This window comes from Sceloporus occidentalis, unplaced genomic scaffold, assembly GCF_023333645.1.
Source record: "Sceloporus occidentalis isolate IW3139 unplaced genomic scaffold, rSceOcc1.0.p SCAF_125, whole genome shotgun sequence".
Taxonomy (NCBI): Eukaryota; Metazoa; Chordata; class Lepidosauria; order Squamata; family Phrynosomatidae; genus Sceloporus; species Sceloporus occidentalis.
In genome coordinates, this window is record NW_028317105.1 from 822,998 (window position 1) to 844,148 (window position 21,151).

Here is a 21,151-nt window from a genome sequence, read left to right on the forward strand (position 1 = left end):
CCGAAAAATAATTAAAGAAACCTAACGAGAAAATCTTAACTCCTTTTTTTCAGTGTGAAACATTTTATCTATAGAGATTTATGACCCATGGATATTTTGGAGATTGATTGACATTGGCTTTATTTTTCAAGACATATTGATACACATGTATATATACATAAATACATAGGTATGAGTTTTTCAGTTCATTACACTAAAAATACAAACTAAAAAAAGGGGAAAAATATGAAATCACATGTTATAAAGGCTGTGAAGGTAAAAGGTTGCCTTTAAGGTCAGGTTCTGAAGGCAAATGAAAGGGATTTTTCAAAGATACGGTGCTGTTTTTGTGTCTAAAAAAACTAGTTTTTACAAAATATAATGTATTCAGACAGTTGCATATTAGTCATCTGTATGTGTTCTAACTCTGTGGCCTTGATGCTGTCAAATACCATGACTATATCATACTGCCTTATGGTAAACATTAGAATGACTCAGTCTTAATCACCCAGCCTGACACTCTGACTCATGAAAGTCTATGGAGTAAAGGACTCCATTAGCATTGCCATAAAGAATAAGCTCAGTGTGATGTTTGGGCAGGGAAAGTCACCCAAAATATCACATGACTGACAGCAATGGTCTACAACGGAAGTTTGTTGGAGAAAATAAAACAAAAATTATTATTTTTTTTAATGCAAAGCTATGTTACTCTATACAGCACTGTAATTAATGGTCAAATAAAAATATCTATTTTTCCATATAACAGTACTGGTAGATTAGGATGCCACAGATTCTACTGTTGATGTTGTTTATGTCACCCAAGAACTGCACTTATTTACTCTAAAACATTTATTTTATTTGGTATAGGAATGTTTTGGGGGTTACATGCTCAAATTATGCAAAGGTTTTTAACGTGGTCATAGTTCCATACTGCTGTATCTGATTAGTATGAGATTCTTGTGTGTATAAAATTACAGGTTACAAGTTAAAAGACAGTTTAACTCATATCCACTATGTAATTTATTACACCTTAAGTGGATTTGATTATTTGTAGCTTGCACTGTAGTTAAGAGATCACTGATTGGCGATAATTACATGGCATATGTGACTGCAAAAAAGAAATTCTGCAGACCGCAGATTGGAATATAAAACATACGCGACTCTGTTGTATTGTGCATCACGCACTAAGCCAACACAAGATTTTCTAGTGAACTAGATTTTTTTTGTTATGTGAAAGTGTATTTTTAGCCTATATTACAATAATTAGAATTTTGAGCATTGGGATTTGAGTGGAAATGTTAGAAACTGCAATTGCAAATTTGCTATATGACATAAGTTGAATGTATATTCTTTCCACAAAGAAAACTGTTAAAAAAAAAATAAAAATAAAAAAAAAATTATAATAATAATAAACAAATAAAAATAAATAAATTAAAAAAAAATTATATATCTATATAAAATGATGTTAGACATCATAATATAGTACAATGTCCATAATATGCAAGCAATAGAGAACAGCAACTCCAACAAGGTTATTATAAAATGTATTTGTTCCTTTATTGTATTGTGTTGGAGCCAAAGTTGGAGCCAACGTTTTGTTTAAGTGACTATATCACTTGCTTATATACCTGCCACCTTCAGTACTGGAGGTCTCACAGCGACAGCTTAAATCCTTTGCGTTCCTGTACTTACAACTAGGCATATAGCCGGTGTCCCTTTTGTTGCGACTGCCAAGAGCTTAGCATGCATGGTTCCTCGAAACCCTGCATGCAAGTAAAGAAGAAATCAAACAGTCTACCACAATGTGGAACATGATGTAATGTGGAAGGAGCACTTCTTTAATTATTATTTATTAGTTAATGATGAATGTTATCTCTCTTACTGTAAGTGTTAGTTGTAAGTATTTATACACAAAGTACCTACCATTGGCACAAAAATGTCGATTGTGCTTGTGCGTAAAATGATTTTTGGTTATTAGCGTCTCCATATGTCTTTCATCAATCTTAAGCTGGCATGGTAGATACATATTCTTAAATCTACTCTTACTTTTCTCTAGTGAAAGATATCAGGATATCTATGGTTTTTGTAATAATATTTAAGCTAAAGTGTTACATTCTAAATATTTCAGTATAGTCATTGCAACTTAATTTTTTTATACCCAGTGCCATAGTTAATAAAATGTATAGGCCTTACCAGGGCCGGCCCCAGACATTGTGCTGCCTGGGTCCAAAACCATGCCCACATTCATTATGTTACAGGATGATTAATAAACCTAAACTTAAACTTATCATGGAGTGACATGCACACACACACACTCATGCTGACACATACTCACCCAGACACATTAACAGACACAAACTGACACGAACACGTAGGCACGTTAACACAGACACTGACGCTAATACATCTGGACACGCAGTCAGACACGCACACAGTAACATATCCAGACAAGAACTAACATACCCACATACACACACACAGACACACACTAACATACCCAAATACACACGTAGCAGACAAACAGACACACACACTACCAAACATTAACATATCCAGACAGATACACATAACCACACACAAGGACCCAGTGGGACTCATGTAAGGGCCGGAATTGGGTCTTACATATTATGTAAACCACTCTGTAACAGTTTCTGCTACACTTTATTATTAATAAAATTCTTAACATTTAGTTAAAACAAGGTTTCTTGCGCTGCAGACGCGATCAAGCTACAGAACACTATATCTGCCATTTTGCGACCTTTCATTGGTTTTTGAAGTGCTAATAATTCCTGTCCACAGAGAAATTAGTTAAATCTCTGCTACATAAATGGTTTCAAATGGTCACACCACTGGGGGATGTAAGTTTGTTAATTATGGTAGTTCTGTTAAAGCACATTGCAAATCTTTAAATGTCAACGTGAAATGAGTATCTTTATATCGCATACATCTCCGACTGCCTAGTTTAAAAACCATTTAGGTAATTGCCTGGTTATTTGGCTGTTTCCAGCTCAGCATATTCTAAAATCGTTTCTAGAATTTAGTTTTACATGTTTCACATTTTGTTTTATGTTGGACGCCGCCATTTTCTAGACTCTAGGAAGCACAGCGATGCGGTTATTACGCATTATTATAAATATGTTCTTAAGTTCAGCTCTTTAACAGTTCATACGTCATGAATCATGGCAGATAGGAAACTGCATTTAAAGAGTTAATAATAACATGATACTAATGATATCTGCCTTTTATTTGACATCAGCAAATTAAAGTTTTAGTATATAGTAACGTATTCTTGATATAAAAAAGTAAGTCTTTGGAGCTTGTCACTGTAACGTTGAAGTTACTTTATTACAAATTGCATTATTTCTTAATATTTTGATTAGCAAAATGATGCTTTATTAGTCAAACAGATAAAAGATTTTGCCCTGTACATTACATTATATATCTGTGTCTTTTAGGTCTACAAATATAAAAAAACATAAAAAAAATTAAAAAAAACTATTATTGTAACAGAATAGATCTAACTTTCTTTTCATTGAATTGAGGCCCTGGACATTTTTTTCTGTTGTTATTGAAAGAGTTATGCTTTCCGGAGAACAGCGGCAAGAATTATTTTTACGATATGTTCTCATATTTCAGTTGTCCTTGAAAAGTGATGATAGAGAGTATAGAAAAATTGGCAAAGTGTCAGAAAATGAGAAAAGATATGGCAATTTATGTGATAAATCAAAGCATCTTCTATCTAGGATGACTAAACGAGATACCCTGAATGCGTTGCTTGATGCACTAAGCAGCTGCCTATATGGTCCTTACAGTGAGTCCTAGATACGTATTGTACAAACATATGTTATAATGAACCGTAGCTAACATATATTAGATGTATTCTGTACTTAGTTCATACAACACTCTTTAGTAGTATTGGGTGAAATTATTAGGTATTTGGGGTAACTTCTCATTTAGTTCAACTGCATGCTCACTTTAATGGTTATTATTCTATTTGGATGTAAATGTATCTCACATTTTCCCCAACTTAATCTGCCATTGGTTAACGTTGGTGGCCTCGTTTAAACAATGGGATCCTTTGAACTGAGTTGACCTGTTGGTGGTTCTGAAGTTTTAAGTAAATTCCCAGTAGATTTTGAATATATTCCCAATAGAATAGATTAAGGTCTACATAAAAGCCAATGATCAGGCCCACACTGGCCATCTGGCAAAATAGGCAAATACTTGGTGGACCGTTGCCCGACGTTGCTCCATACACACCTAATTCAGCTCTAGAATGGATGATGTAGCATGAAGCCATTGGCTGATATAACCAGCCACACATACCACATGAGCATAAAAACGTAATGCCTTTCTGTCATATCCAACGTTAGCCGTGGTGGTGTCACTAGGTTGATGTTGGCCTTAAAGTGCCAGGGCCACCTTACTGTACCCGGTCCTGCCAATGATTACACCACATAATGGATTATTTAAGCGACTCAATGTTTAACACATAGACCACGCAATCTTCTGTAAGCCATTTGATACACAATTTTTTGACGTTGGTTGTTTACCATCTGGGTCTTTTTCAAAATCCTCTTGCTTCAATCATATGCGGGAAAAGGAGTTGTGTGAGTTTAATAATGCCAATAAATGTTAAAATTAAATATAAAATTAAATAAGGTACATATAGTCCTTTCTTGCTGGCTGGGTGGGAAACAGTTTACCTGTGCGCATACTTTTAAGAGCCTATGCGGTGCAGCAGGTTGTTGTGGAATATGTGAGGAGGTTAAAATGAACTGGAAAATTACTCTTATTTGCAATTTAGACATTAAAAAAATTAAAATTCAGACAAACAACCATTTGTTTCAAATAATCTCCTGCTTGTGCCATCTGTAACCCATTTTTGCTAATGTTTCTATCACGCATTCTGTAATGAAAGCATGTTAATTCACGTTGCATATTTAATCTTATTTTGAGTGAAAATGTTATGTTTTAGATTTAAAATAGTGTTTACAGAAAGTTTCATCTTTAATACATAGTTTAATTATCATTGGCACTGTATAGTTTTTGTGGTGAAAGTTGTTAATGATTTTGTGAGTGGTAATGATTTTATACCACATGAAAAAAAGTTAATTTAGAAAAAAAGGGACGCGCTATCATTTTCGGAGCTTCTTTTTATAGCTTTTCGACATTCTAAGTTAATAAAGTCCATTGAAATCACCCCTAGCTGTTAAACTGATAGCAATGACAGTAGGACCCTATGGGAGACTTGGAGATTGGATGAAGCCTTTGAAAGGAAAAAGAAAATATAAGCCTTTCATGTATGCATGAACTCTTTCCATGTCACTGAGAGTAGATAAATGTAATGTGAACAAAATGTCAAATGACTGGCATTAAATACTAGATTATTCACGTATTTTATATTCAGAGTTTTAATCATTTCTCTCATGGATAATTATAAATAACACAGACTTTGGCTGGGGGAAGACAATTTACTGATGCACATGCTCATAAGAGAACATCCTGTATCCAGTAGGTTTATCTGGAAGCAGAAAATCCACATGATAATCACCTTGGCTTTGATTTTAAAACATTGTAAATTAACTAAAGATGCCAGATTATTGCAACTGTTCTGCCACATGTAGACTTTATGTTGAAAGGTTCCCCATTGGTGGACCTGGGAACTTCACCAGCTTGATGTGCAACAGCTTTTCCCTTCCCCTGACTATATAGAACGTGGAAGGAGTTAGCTCAGGGTAGGTGACAAAAGGAGAAAAGACAGGGCCTGGAAAGGGGTGGGCAAATCTAATCACCATTCCGCTTACCTGGAACTGTCAGGACTTGGCCAAAGCTCTTGAAATCAGCCGTGGAACGTATCTGGAGAGCTTCCAGGTATGCTTATTCATATCATTGCCTAGAGTGTAAGCTTGTGAGTCCGGCCCTCTTTACCTAATGTATTGGTTTGTCTTAGTCTTGAATATATTTACTATAAGAAGCGCTGCGCAGAGTCTTTAAGAAATCATCTTTAAAGTTTTCTTTTTTTTTTCCGGGAGAAGTAATGGTGATTGTGATGCTATGTTTAGTTATACAGGTATGATATTCATCTGACAAGGTGAAACAGCAGCAAGCCTATGTTTTGGCTATAATAAAGGTTATATTATAGCGACGTATCAATGTGAATAGCATATGGAATTCTATGCACAGTGAAAACCCCCATCCTTCAAAATCAGGGAAAAAAAAACCCAAGAAAAATATTATATATCCTAGTTTATCAAAAGGTTACTCATTATTCATTTTTCTTACATGTCACACGAATCACCTGGCTGTCACACAATTCCAGTGTTGACCTTTAATCTCCATAGTCAACGCACAGTACATAATATTGATACTGCCAAAAACCTACACTACGACAACCCACCCGTTTTCGAGAATCATTAATACAGCATGTTCCGTGCAGCGTTTTTTTCTACGTATTTTTCCTGTTGTGACATTTTGAGATATTCTGTCACATCAAGCACAGTTTTCCCAGTGGTGTAGCTAGAAGGTACAAAGTTATATGACAATTATTTTTAAGATGCCCTTACATTTATAAAAGCTGACAGTTATAATCTTCTTCCGCTTTAGTCCTGGTCCCCGACTCACTCATGTCGGTTCCATGGGAAATACATACAATTGATTGACTGACACATCTTAAGATAACATAAAAAAGGCATTTTTTTTCTAGAATGTGAGTTAAACCTTAATTTTCCACATTTGTCATTTTAAGTCACACTGTACATCCTTGAGTGACAAACATATGTACCTGATATTAATTACTTGTAAACACACACTATAATTGAAGAATACTATTCATATTTGTATAAAAATGTGTAAATTAAGATTTTTTTAAATCTTATAACTAATAATTAGTACAAAAATTAAATTTTAACTGGGTAAAATATATGCTGTTCACAGATGTAGATTATATTCCCTTTCTCTGCAATTTAGGATATTATTAGAGAATTATAAAGGAATAGGGTAACTGTAAAATATACTAGGGTTGTACAAGATAAGAGTATATTCCATAAGGAATTACATGACGGGTCCATAAGAATCTTCATGCTGTGCATATATCTGCCCCGTGTTATACATTATCTACCTGTTCATTTTATCTATTGTAGAGACTGCTTGTAAATGCTTAATAAAATAGATTTTTTCATAAAATGGAACGGTGAGACTATACGTTGCATTACCTGGACATAGCTTTATAGGAAAGTAAATCAATCCTGGGTGTTTGTGGACATGTTAAAATCTACACCTGCGACCTTTGTTATTTAACAAAAATGCTACATTTCCTGTTGTGATTGATCTTTCAGTGAATTATTTGTGATAATTCTCTGTGTCAGCGGCTCAAAAACATTCTCTACATAATACTAATTGGCTAGATTTTTGGCGCATTCTTTTCAGCCATGGTTGTGGCTATATTGTCCTATTTCGATGATCAGGTTACCTGATAGATCAGATGCTGGAGGAGGTAGCTGAAACTATCACTTTTTAATGGAAAAGGGTCTGCTCTACACTCAACTCTTTAATATTACCATTCACCTACCCCCCCATATATTTTCAAGAATACATAAATAGCTTTGGATGGATCCACCATGCTCGACATTGGCTACCCTGCCCCTGCCTCCTGCGTTTCTCCCTGGTACCTGCCCTGTTGATCTACTGTGTCCTCCTTAAGTCTACTTATTGAGTAGAGTGTGAGAAAAAGAGTGATAAAAGAAAAAATAGTGAGGACCGAGAGAATAATAAAGAGAGAGAATGTGTTAGATTAGTCTGGTGGTGCTAGGATAGTCTGTCTTCTACAAAGAGCTGGAAGAATGTTGAAATATAACGAGTATAGTTCTTCATAAAGACTTCAAGCGTATTCTAGAAAAAATGAAAGAGCGGAGCTAAAAATAGGAAATGTAACTAAAATCTCATTTTATTTAACAAACTATAAACACATATAAACATAAACACATATTCAATAAAATATAGAAACCAGTAGTGAACATTTGATATGCCATGATATTTATGAGAGATTGTTGGCCAGAGTCCTAATGAAGTCAAAGCTAAGCTAGAGGTCGTCTATGACGTTAAATAATTTAGAATGAAATGCACGTGAAATTTTTATAAGATTTATCAAATATGTATCAAACAACAATAGAGTGATTTATAATTTATTGCGCAACCTTTTACTTCCTGTATAATGAATGATTTTACTTTGTTTTGTTATAAAAATAGAAAAAGATATTAGAAACTTTCTTTGGATTTGTTGACCTTGAGCGTGAAAGATAATTTGAACTCAAGAAAGTGTGATTCTTTTTTACAAGAGATGTGTGAAATTGACATATCTCAAAGGATTTATGTGGTTCACAGCACAATTTTCTTTGCGTAGATGTTAATAATAACACCCCCGGATTCTGACTTTGACTGTTGTACCTTTTATATTTATTGGTTGTCAAGTATTTAAAGAAATTCACTGTTATCAATTTACCGGACCAAGATTTTTAATATTTGTAGTATTTTTATTTTATTTTACACCACTCATAAAAGTACATAGCGTAGTGCAGCCATTAAAAACCATATTTTTTATTTGTGCTGCAAAAAAAAAGGGGTTATTGGTAGCTACTGAATATTTTAAAGATTTAGTTTACGAGCTTATTACATTCATGTGTTTAAATATTCCATTAAAACCTGTTATCCATGCAATTATTTATGGTAATGTTAAGGAGAGGGAGAAGGGTTGCACCTTTAAATATACGATAGTGTCATTAGCCTCATTATTAAAGTTTTATACGTTTAAATATTTTATTGAGCCGATATATCTATCTTTTCACATTTCTGCATCTTGATTCACACCACATTTATTATTCTTTCTCAAGAAAACGACATGGTAAAGGTGTTCCTCCAAAAGGCCAGTGTGGGCTTGGTCTTGGTCTGGAGATTAATGGGGTTTATTCATTGAAAAGTGATTTTTGGGGGGGAAACAGTCAAGAGATGTAAAATGTAGCTTCAGAATATTAATATGAATTATATAGAACCTACTCAGCTGTTTCTGTAGGGGAGGCTTGCCATGATCAACTCTTCATACTATAATCCAGGGATTATTGTTAAAGACAATGGGTGTCTTTTGTTAAGGATTTTTTTTCCCTTTCAGGGCAAAATTGGCATATCCATTGAAGTGGCATTAATATGCATTATATAGGACCTACTCGGTTGTTCTCGTTGGGGAGGCTTGTTACGGTCAACACTTAATAGTTCACAGTTAATAAGATGACATGAAGAATTACATCTCAAAACCATTGGTGAAATCACATTTCAATCCAGAGTTTGAGGACGTCATTAAAGACGCAAACATACACAAAACAACTGTTCGCTTTTTCATGTTGAGCTAGGGTATCACAACCATTCATTGGATAGGATGGGACATATCAGCTTATGTTGAGAAGGACATAATGTAACCTTAGTTCGTATTAGCTATATGGCATAGTGCAGGCCATTTTTGGGGTTAAATCTCTAGGAAGTGGTGAATCCTATATAATAAGGTTTCATTCTCTTCCAGCTAAATCCTTAACTGGCTGGAGAAAAGGCTTTGACAAGTTCTGAGAAGGCAGGTGGTATCTTCTGCAAAGGAGAGATTTCATTGTATCGCATATCTTCGCTGGGCACACGGCTCTGTTATAATTCTGACGGTGTGTGAAGTCGGATAAATACAATACAAGTGGTTATCTTTACTGCGCCGACTCTACGGATTATTCATCAGGCCCCCGCACAAAAGCTGTATTACTTTGCCCACAACTCAATTTTAAATGTAGCAATATCATGTTGTAAGGTATTCATTACTTTATCCCACGTCCGCCGAGAATGACTAATTTGTCTAACATAATCCCGCACCTAAATCACTGCCATTGTGATCGTAATAGACAATAAACCAGAAGGATTTTCACAATCCTTGTAGTACTTTTTGTACGGCTAAAACGATCTTCTGTTATTCTCTCAGCACACACACACACGATTATACTGACAGTAGATGAGTCAATATTTATATATTCCTTTTAAATTGCTTTTACTCAATATAAAAATTCATAGCGACAGTTTGAGGGAATGTACCAGCGGATGCTTTATCATAGTTTTTGTATTTTATTGGGCAGGCCATAGAGGTTTACATTTGTAACATTAAAGTAAAATATTACACGCAGAGGTGGTGAAATATTCAGGACTAGGATGACTACCCCCAGACCTAGGGCAGCAAGTCCAGTGGGGCAGCAAGTCCAGTGGGGCAGCAAGTCCAGTGGGGCAGCAAGTCCAGTGGGGCAGCAAGTCCAGTGGGGCAGCAAGTCCAGTGGGGCAGCAAGTTCAGTGGGGAAGCAAGTTCAGTGGGGGCAACTGCTCCCCCTCCATCACAGAAATTCAGCGGATATCATCTTTTTTGGGTGATCAGGCTCCAAGGGAGATCTGGTAAAATTTGTTGGCCACCATTAAGCCCACCTAAAAAGAGGTTTTAATGTTTGTTTCTTTTTATAGGAAATTGCTTCCATTTCGTAATTTTGTTATCAATTACAGAATTAATTTAATCCCCAGATTAAAGGTTTCCGTCCATTGTAACCATTACTGGTTCTCTGTGGAACGATCTGGAGATGCTTGCACCCCTCACCCCTTCTGTTCTCTATACTCATGGCTAGAAGGCTTAGGGTGTCTTTTTTTTACTTTGAAAGTAAATTTATCATTGAACGAGTAAACATAAAAAGATCTATGCTGTGTTAACATTGTAAAGCACCATATGGTAGTTTTAAATATATTTACAATGTACTTCCTCTCCTTCTGCTGAGATGTTGATATATCGTAGCATGCAACCAAATATCTTCCTCCCGATTGGTCAACCTCTTCTAATTTCTTAAAATGTTTTATATCTGGTACTGAAAACTGGAGAAGGGAGAAAGTTTAGAGGAGTACCCTGTGTTCCTAATGAAGGTTTGGATTATAAAACGACCCCCCAAAATCTGAATATTAATTTAGGGAAAAAACAAAAAGCTTGAATATAAGACTACCCTATAGGAAAAAAAGTTTTACTAGTAAATATTAATTCATGTAAGCAATATTTTCATATTTAATAAAAGCTATGATTGAGAAAAATATATATTTTTTTATTTCCTTTTATTTGCCAACCTGCCCCCCCAGTTATGCACATCTGCCCCCAGGGTTGCCACTCTGCCCCCAGAAATGCCTTATACCCCCTATTTGCCACTCTGCCCCATGATGTGCCTTTTAACCCTCTATATGCCACTCTGCCTCCAGAAATGTCTTATACCCTCCTATATGCCTATATATAACTGCTAACAGCAATCACTCTCCTATCAAGCCAAGGCAGCCAGTACATGCTGGAACCTGGGGATGATAGGAGTCTGAGTACAGCCTCCCTATGCCATGCTACCACCACCACCCCCCTTAAACATCCATACTAACACACACTCATTCACAAACATTTAAATACTCATTCATTCCATTAATCACACATACTCAGAAACCCTCCCCCACCCCCTTACCTGAACTGCAGGTCTCTCACTGGAAGACTTCTGCAGGGGCCCGGCTGTGCAAGCAACTTCTCTGGCCCCGCCCCCAGAGGAAGGAGGGGGGAGGCAGAGTTATGTGACACTCTGCTAGCTTCCTGTTCTCCTGCTGCTCGCGACCAAAGCCCGGTAAGCTGCATGGCCCCAGCGGACATTTTGAGGTCTGATTAGAAGACGACCTCGATTAGAAGACAAGGTCGTCTTATAATCGAGCAAATACGGTATATATATTATATACAGTATATGTTATTAAATACTTTGTTGGTATATCTGGAAACCTCTCAGGATCTGTAAATACCCATCTCCTGGTGTATAAACAGAGGGTAGGGTTAGCCACATATAGGTTCAGGACTAGATTTCATAGAGCTAGAAAGTGTGCTGAGAAAGCGTAGCGTGAGTAAGGAGTAGGCATTACCTAAGAGTGGCCATGGCCAAACACAGCTCCCCTGCCAGACTTGGAAGACTCTTATCTGGAGACCATGGAAAGTTGCTGGTTATTAACTTTATACACCTAAAAAGAGTATAAGAGGACATGATACAACGAAATGTCATGATCTAAAACTAGAGCGTCAATGGCTTATATATAATATAATATAAAGAAATTTTACTCTACTGAGAGGGTGGTAGAGGTTGCAGTTAGGGAATTTAAACATGAATGGGATAAGCATATGGCTCCTGAATCTAAGACAAGACCCACGACTGATTAATGAGAACAGGGGCAGACTTCATGGGACAAATGATTCTTAACTGCTGTAGAAATGTGTCTACATTTCTAATGCGTCATGTATTGCCAACACAGATTGCGATTTCTCCCACTTAGCGATAGGGGAAATATGTTTTAATATTCACTGTATGCGGAAGTCATTAATATGCATTGCTATCATCCTGAATCCCACACAAACCCCAATTACTTTCCAAGGGTAACTATGGGTTTAATTTATTAGATAAAATTGTCTTCTAGGTAGTTTGCATAATGTGCACGATCGGGACTCTTAGATGAATTAAAGTTGGTTTCCAAATACCCGCAGTGAAATTCCTTCTCTAAAAGCGTGCAGAGGAGGAGGACTGGTTGTGAAAAGTAGGCATTATGTTAATTTTAAATACTATTTTTAAACGTCTTCAACGCAATTTAAACATTTGATGACTTGCGATCTTCACATTTAATAGTATGTGTCAGAAAATGGAATAGAATAGAAATTACATTCACTCCGATTTATTTTGGAGTGTGTATGTATGTACGGTACAGCTATTCATAGTAATAAAATTGTCCATGCATTTAAATTCACTTGTATAAAATTTTCAGCGATAGCTATTAAAATATCTTGTATATTTATGACATTTTATCCTTTGTCTAGTGATTGCTTCCCTGCGCGTACTTACATTGCAATCAGAAGACCTTTTGAAGGGAGATTTGTTAAAGCAAGCAATGCTATGATCTCCTCTCATTCATTCGGCATCATTTTGTCTAGAACATTTTGTTGAGTTCTTATATTGGTTTTATGAATTCACCTGTTAAATATCCTTTTATCACAAAAATGTATTCTAAGTACTGGATATATTTACAATATTTTCCATTGATGTAGATGACAGGGTAGAAGCTGGTGGACCTGGCACTTTAAGACCAGCCGCCGTCCAATGATGTAGGTGTGCCTAGTGGCTGGATACGCACAGGCCCACTTTATTTTTGTATACTGAATCAATGCCCAGCGAAGGGTATCCAGTGGGCAGCTACACAATACAGAACCCTATCTGCAATTTCAGTATGTGGCCCTACAGGCCAACCAGCCCACTTGGCTTTTGCCCAGTGTGCGAGCTGGCCAGCCCGGCATGCTGATAAGTATACCACTTTTTAGATTAAATATAACATCATTTTTCTTTCCTAACACCCTTTGAATGTCCAAACGCTACTATAGAAATATTTTTTTGCCGCATTCATGGTTTGGGTATTAATTGTTCCCTGTGGTCGTGTTACTATGGGAGGACTTGTAGTTCCCCAAGAGCAGTGTTTGGATATCAAACTGCCTTCTGTCTCTTTCAATCAATGTAATGCTGCGAAACTGGAACAGCTTAGAATTACCAGCTCCTCTTTGAGACCTCTAAGAAGGTTATGCGAGGCTCAAACTTTATGTACGATCCGTGATTAATCTTTTAAACATTGAAGAAATATAAGGTCCAAAAGAGCCTTGTAGTAAGTAAAGGAAAAATAAATACAAATTAAAGTCAAATGTTCCCTGAGTTGCTCATTCTATTCCTGCATAGAACAAATGCCCTCAAAGGACTACCAGGAGAGCACCGTCTTCCGTCTGAGTAGCAGATGATTTAAGAGTGAAGTCAAGGAAGAAGACGTCATGAAGAATGCCTTCAAGGCAGCTGTTTCCGTGAAGGCAGATTAGACTTTTTTTTTAAGGGATCGCTTAAAGTGATCTTTTATGTGCGCTATATATTCTTGGAAGGGTTTACTGCCAAACTTTTTTATTTACTTATTTATTCTGCTGTCGGAATGAAGGAGGCCGACTCCTGCTTTTTGCCCAGCTGGGAAACTACTATGAGCTTCTCGTTCAATAAATCAATCTCAGAGCGCTGATCATGAGCAGGAGCCCGCAAAGCCTTTATGATAACGCCAATGGTTTCATGGTTTAATCCCAAATGAATTTCAATTTTAATACTGCTTCTGCAACAATAAAACCCTTTATTGATCAAGATTTAACAGAAGCTTCCAAAGTGTAGGAGTTTTTTGTAACCATAACCAAAGAAATAGTTATGCAGACCAGAAAGTTTCTGATATGGAGATCTCCTTAAGACCTGATTCAGTCTGATGTGGAATCTGGTTGTTTCTAAAATGTTGCCACTGTTGTGTTTTTTATGGGCTCTTTGTAATAGTTCTAGTTTTGGGTCTTTACATATGACTAATGGTGATCCCTCAAGAGGTCCTCTGATGCATGGACCATAAGTGGTGTCTGGATTTGTGAGTCTACATCTCACTCTATGAGTCACAAACTTTCGATTATGTTCTCTGGGAACAAACATACATTTATTTCTGTATCAACAGTGACCAAAAATCCTCCTATATCCAGTGATTTTCCCTAAATACATATCTATGCATGTAGTGACGGCTACTAGGGTGTTTTTTGGTAGTTTTGATAGAAAAAACAGTAGGGGATATAATCTTTACATTCTATTTTGCATTAGATTTTTGTTTTATCTGGTACCAGCAGTTTTTGTATTTCTAGCTCAATGTGCGAATAATAAATGTTTAAATATACATTTTAAATTGAAAATAACATGAGCACACACAAGGCATAAGAGTACAGAGGAAGGAGAGGGTCCTGCTCTTGTGAGCTTAGACGGGGATTGAGACAGAAGGTGAGTGGCTGCTTAGGTAAGGATGGTTTGAATGTAATCAAAGTTAATGCAGCTAATGTCACTGGTCTTGAGAAATTTAAAGTTAGGGGAGTAGATTATTCTATTAATATTCCATTCTGTACCTTATTTTACATTTAGTTTGCTGTGAAGACCGACTAAAGAAATTCTCTGCGTTGTCAGTAGGTTATTTCTGTTACAAAGAAATTCAGTCTCATAACTGTCCCAGTTAACTGTCCTCATTTGTACTTCATTAAATATTAGTCATAATAAAGCAACCCATTATCATTAGCATATTAACCTTAATAAAGAAGTGAGATAATGAACTGTCAATTAGCTGCCCAATTTAAATAGACGCTAGCATTAAAATGAGGTCTGTTATGATATATTGTGTCCTCCTGTTCACTTCTACTCAGTCGTGAATCTTGTGTAATTTTTTTGTAAATGAGCTTAGAACCATTAATTTGCATTCTGAATGGTGCATGTCATGGATGGCTACGGGGGGGGGGGCATTTACATTTCTCTGGGGGCATACATAAGGGAAAACACATTTGGAGGGTGATTTTTTCCAAGACCCCAATTCATTGCTGTCAATTTAGATTTGAGCAGACAACAGCAAAATTGACTCCTCCACTATTATCCCTCGAATTCCACATAGGAAATGCCCCATTTTCTAAAAATGATGAAACTATCACCTATTATGAAAATTTAAACCCCCCCCCCCAACTTTTGCAAGTTAAAATGTAAAAGTAATTATTTTTCTTCAAGCATTAAGTATCATGTCGTTCAGTGCTGTAAATAGTAATGGATAAATAAAAGCGAAAAAGAGTGGGTTTTGTTTAATTTTGTTCCAATAAATGTCATTTTATCTGTTGACCTGCAGGCAGCCATTACAGGCACTCGTGATTTTTGGTTGACTTCCCCATTTGAAAAGCACACAAATGGTTGTTTATGACAATAATAAAGTATTTTAAGTCTTTACCCTTGGACCTTCATTAGTTACAGGGGCATTCTGTGTTTTTAAGAGCATTTACCCCAAGGCAGTAAGATCAGTACTTAGTGTGTTCATGTAGCATTATGGTATAGCAAGATGGCGGCTGCACATACATCATTTAGCAGTAGCCGGCCTTAAAATGCTTTGGTCACTTTTTTCTAGACTTGTGCATTCGTCTTTGGGCGAACATGAAAACGAACATGAAGAGTGCGTTTTCGTGTTCGTTCCGAAGACACGCCGAAGAGAAGACAGCGGTGGTAAAACGTAGGCGAAGACGAAGACACACACCATGAAGATTTCGTGATCGTCTTCGTGTTCGTCTACCATTCTCCCCCCTTCTAACTTACCCTGTCTTCGCGGCATCGCGGCAGTTCACGGAAGTGGAAATCCGCAGGTTCGCAGGTTACAGGGCAGTGCGAATGAGCCTATTGGTCGCCTACAGGGACCTCCTTTGGCATCAACCAATTGCAGGTGACCAATAGGCTCACTCGCACGGCCTTTATAAGTTGTAACCCCTGACAGCAAACCTATGGATTTCCGCTAGGTTAAAGGGCCGTGCAAGCAACCAATAGGCTCACTCGCACGGCCCCTTAACCCTTTAAAAAAAAAGTTAACCCCTAATGAAAGTTGAAAAGTTAACCCCAATGCTGCAACTTACCCGGCAGATCCCACTGGTCTCCCTGTTCTATCAGTTAAATGTCCGTACAAGCGACTTTATTGGTCGCTTGTACGGACATTTTACTGATAGAACAGAGAGCCCAGTGGGATCTGCAGGGTAAGTTGCAGCGTTGCGGTTTTAAAAGTCTGTACGACCGACCAACAGAGTCGCTCGTACAGACTTTAAAAAGTTAACCCCTAATGAAGCAACTTGTCCGGCACATCCCACTGGTCTCCCTGTTCTATCAGTTAATAAATGATAGAACAGGGAGACCAGTGGGACCTGCCGGACAAGTTACGGCACCAGGAGTTTAACAGTCTGTACGAGCGACCTTATTGGTCGCCAGCAGGGGGCTCGCCTGCCATCAACCAATGGCAGACGAGTCCCCTGCTGACGACCAATAGAGTTGATCATACGGACATTTAAACTCCTGGCGCCAGAGCTGCTGTGGTACGCGTTAACCCCGTATTAACCCCTTAACCGGCAAAAACGAAGAAAAAACGAACACGAAGAATGTCCATGAATATTCACCTGAAGAGAAGACAGGAACAGGCGAATATTCGCGGAATACGAAGATTTTTTTTTCCCCCAAAGACGAGCACGAAGACGAACACGAAGAGCCCCCTGGTGCCCAAGTCTACTTTTTTCCCCATAGCAGGGCAAGAACATTCATGCCTCCCAACCAATTTTGCCCCTCTATCCTGCTGTCCATCCAAGCTCTGCCTCCATCCCGCGTTCCCGAATCCAGCGGTCCTGATTTTAACCAGCCCTGGAGAATGCATACTGTCCATGTGCAGAATTGTGTGAATGCGCAGTTGCGCGAGTGACACTCTACCTCCAAAGCTCCAGTGGAGGTTGGCATGTAAGGAACATGTAAAACAGCAATCATAAATGCTTCATTATATCAAAACTAAGTGAAAACTAAGTGAAATTAATAATAAATAAACCATACCGTGTGTTTCTCTTTAAACAAACGTTGGTGATCAGCTCTATTCATTGTTGATGAATAGACTAAAAATCCATGTAAGAAGAAAATCATTCTAGTCTTATTTTGAAAAGGAACATGGTCTATTTACGCCTCTGATACAGAGTTTCCACAAGGAAGGCATGGTTGCAATAAAAAATATTCTGTGTTCTATTGCCTGTAGAGGGATACTATGTATTCATTTAATAACCGAGATTCCAATACATAGAAACATGCAGATCCAGCTAAAATCTGCTCTATTGATGTGTGTACAGTTATATATTTTTTTTTCTCAAAAGAAAGAATAATGCTGGTCCTTACAACAACTCAACCTGCTGCCAGCTGTAGGGTAGACATAATTAGTGTACCAAAAGATATGCTTATTGCGTCTTATTTGAAATGAGATTGCCCTGAGGAGAATCGTTAAGACCAACAAGAACTCCCACCTTAATAACCAATATATTTCTTTCTTCTTTGGTATGGATTATTGCCGCTAGAAGAAAGATCGACAATCAGCGTGTCGTAGAGTAACCTAAGGGAGGAAAAGATATTGCAGAACCTACGGGGGCAAGGTGCTCCCGGTTTGACTTATTTATGAATATGATCCAGTGTTCCCTCTAGCGTAGCTTTCAAGCGCGGTGAATAATTGATTGATCAGCCCAATAGATTCCAGAAAACCTATTTAATTTAAAAATAAAATTCTGTATTAGCCTCTGGATATTAACTTTGATTGTTTTCACCAAGAACAGGGTAAAAAGGTAAAGTATAGATTGGAGATATTTGGAGATTTAATATCAGAATAGGCAATAAAGACTTTACTCTTCTGAACTTGATCGTTTATATCTAGAGCTAAATAAAAAAAAAAGAAGAAATACACACCACATTAAACACTAAACTTACTTGGTATTAGAAGAAGAAAGGATCTGGTATACTAAATAAACAGATGAGGGTAAAGGTCACCAGTAGACTAACTTTAACAGTAGGATATTTGAGTTGTGTATTATGCTAGCTGTATCGCACACAAATATATATATATATTAAATATGTTCTATCACAAACGTTATCATACGATTTTATGATTTTAGTTTCTGTGATCTGTCCTTGGGCCTAAGGGGCCAACTTCTTCTAGAGACGCACAGCGCCATTGTTGACCGGTTATTTAATGTGGAGGAATGCATATCAATCAGAAGCAAAGGCTGCTGGGGGGGGAAACCATCAAATTAATGATGTACTATGTTAAAAACCCATGTCTGGGGGCTGTCAGTTTGACATTAATGTTCCATATCATTTAAGCTATGGAAGAATGGAGAAGTTTGCCAGAAGCTATGGTATCTGACTGCCTAATAACCCAATCCAGAAGAAAAAAAACCAATAACCCAACCGTACGACTGCTGATAAAACAGGCTAGTGTACATAACGTTGGGAAAAAATCATGGCTGTAAGTTTATTCTTCAAGCCTACCGTAGATCCATTGTTCTTCGAGCATACCATAGCTCCATTGTTTGGCAACATCTATTAAACATGAGTCTTCCTTCTGACGGGTACAAGCTGCCGTCTTCTGTTTCCAGGAATTCTAGTTTCACAAGCTTTGAATTTTTAAATGCATTTTAGAGTCAAACGCTAACATAAAGACAAAAAGACAACCTCAATCAACAGACAACAATAATGAGCTGTACGCTTTGATAAAGGAGCTTGGTTGCTCCGAAACATTAGTGATTTGTTTGGGTTCAGCCGTCAAGATGTGCATTAAAGTAGTTTTTTTACTGCATTACCTGAGCGTTTTGTCATTTTTTTCTGAATTAGACAACAAAAATACAAAGACTCTAAAGAAGAGCACAAAACAACATAGACAGCATAGATACGTATGAAAAAGCCCCTAATATTCATGTAATGAATTGAAAATACACATTATTATTTTTTTTTATTATTTTAAAAAGCAAATGTTTGATACATTATGAAGCACAAGGGGAAATAACAACATACAGGCTTTGCTGCATTAGAAGAATTACGATAGCCGGGATACTTATTGACTTTCACAATACTGTATCATATTAGTAACCCATTTAATTGAGTTCAGCCTTATATATATATATATATATATATATATATATATATATATATATATATATATATATATCAGTTAGAAGGATTATTAATTAATTAAATAATTACTTAATTTATGTGTTTATTTAATTTGTTGGTTCAAGGGTTTTTGGGGAGAACAACAACATAATAAATTAAGTAATTATATATGTATGGAAAGGCTTAAAGGTTAAATAAAGTAGAAAGAATAGACTTTATTAAGAAAAGTATTTTAAGGTATCTAACTAAACAAATTTTGAAGAACAACCCTAAAATCCAATAGTGTTTCAATGCTAATAATTTCTTTTTTTTCTAATGCAAGCTAATTTAGGTCACTTTGTAGACAACAGGTGTGGATAAAGACATTGCCAGCGCTTTAAAACCTAATTAAAATGTTAACTGCAGCTGACACAGAAATAAGTTTTTTTTGTCTGACCTGATAACACAGTTTAAAGCTCACTTGATAACTCACAGACAACAGTGTTAACTAAAATGATTGATTTTTGTGACTTATTGCCTTTGCAGGATTCCGGTTTCTGGTGGATCTCCTAATAGAATGACCTCTACTGGTTCCGATGAGTATTTTCAATCCATTAACCATGCAGAGCAGACTTTCCGCAAGATGGAAAACTACCTCCAACAAAAACAACTGTGCGATGTTCTACTTATTGCGGGAAACCACAAAATCCCTGCTCACAGGTAGTTTCCGTAATTTAAATTTGATGACAACACGAAGAGAAAGGTTTGCCATGCACTGTGTGATAGACCTCTTTGGTGCCACGCAACCAATGGATTGAGAGCTACCCAACCAATGAGGCAGGAATGGCCATATCAAACTGTATCAAAAAGTGAGAACATGTACTCTGAGAAGGCATCTATTTCCGTTATCTATATCGTGTTAGATCCCACCATTGGATTATGGATAACGAAGCAGTGGAAAGCCTCTGTTGGTCCTTGTAGGCCGATTTGATATACCCAATTTTTTTAATCGAATTTTATTTATGTACAGCATGTGTTGGCCTCTAACATTGTAATGTTTCCAACTTCAATACTGCATGTTCCTTGTAGAAGACAATCAGGGTCGGAGTGGCCCTGGGCAAATGCCTGGTGGACCGCTGGCTGAAGGCGCTCCATACACTTCAGTGTGCGGCCACCTGCTGGATATGCCCGGGCCACGTTTTGCGTGAGCCTAAAAACGTAACATACGGCCTTTCATAATCAGCAGGCAGCCAAACGCACCTTAATTGGTGGCCACCAGCCTTAAAATGTCAGGGCCTCATCATCCCCAGTCCTGCCATCAATGATTTTTTGTACCCTAAACCGTTAGCAGTTGAGGGCAGAGATGCAGAATAGAATACCCTCTTCCTTCATTTCTGGTTATTGGCCAGCCTTCATATGTTCTATAATAGCTATGGTAATTCTTAATAGTTGTAGATAAATGTAATGCATAATTTAAGACCACATATCATCCCTTTAAAAGTCTACACGAGAAGAAATAGTCTTATTTTTCTTTGGCGTGGCTATGAAGGAATTCCTTTAGG

General features: G+C 37.1%; 1 protein-coding gene across 2 annotated transcripts in view; it reads left to right on the forward strand.

Annotated features, from left to right (window-relative positions):
* LOC149281987 (kelch-like protein 4) overlaps positions 1-21,151 on the forward strand; it is a 52,976-nt gene that overhangs the window by 12,094 nt on the left and 19,731 nt on the right. The window contains exons 2-3 of one of the 2 annotated variants that reach the window (XM_089498756.1): positions 6,229-6,239; positions 20,136-20,309. In XM_089498756.1, coding sequence (XP_089354882.1) covers positions 6,229-6,239; positions 20,136-20,309 — 185 coding nt within the window. The remainder of the gene's footprint in view (positions 1-6,228; positions 6,240-20,135; positions 20,310-21,151) is intronic. The other variant, XM_089498755.1, reaches the window with a different exon arrangement.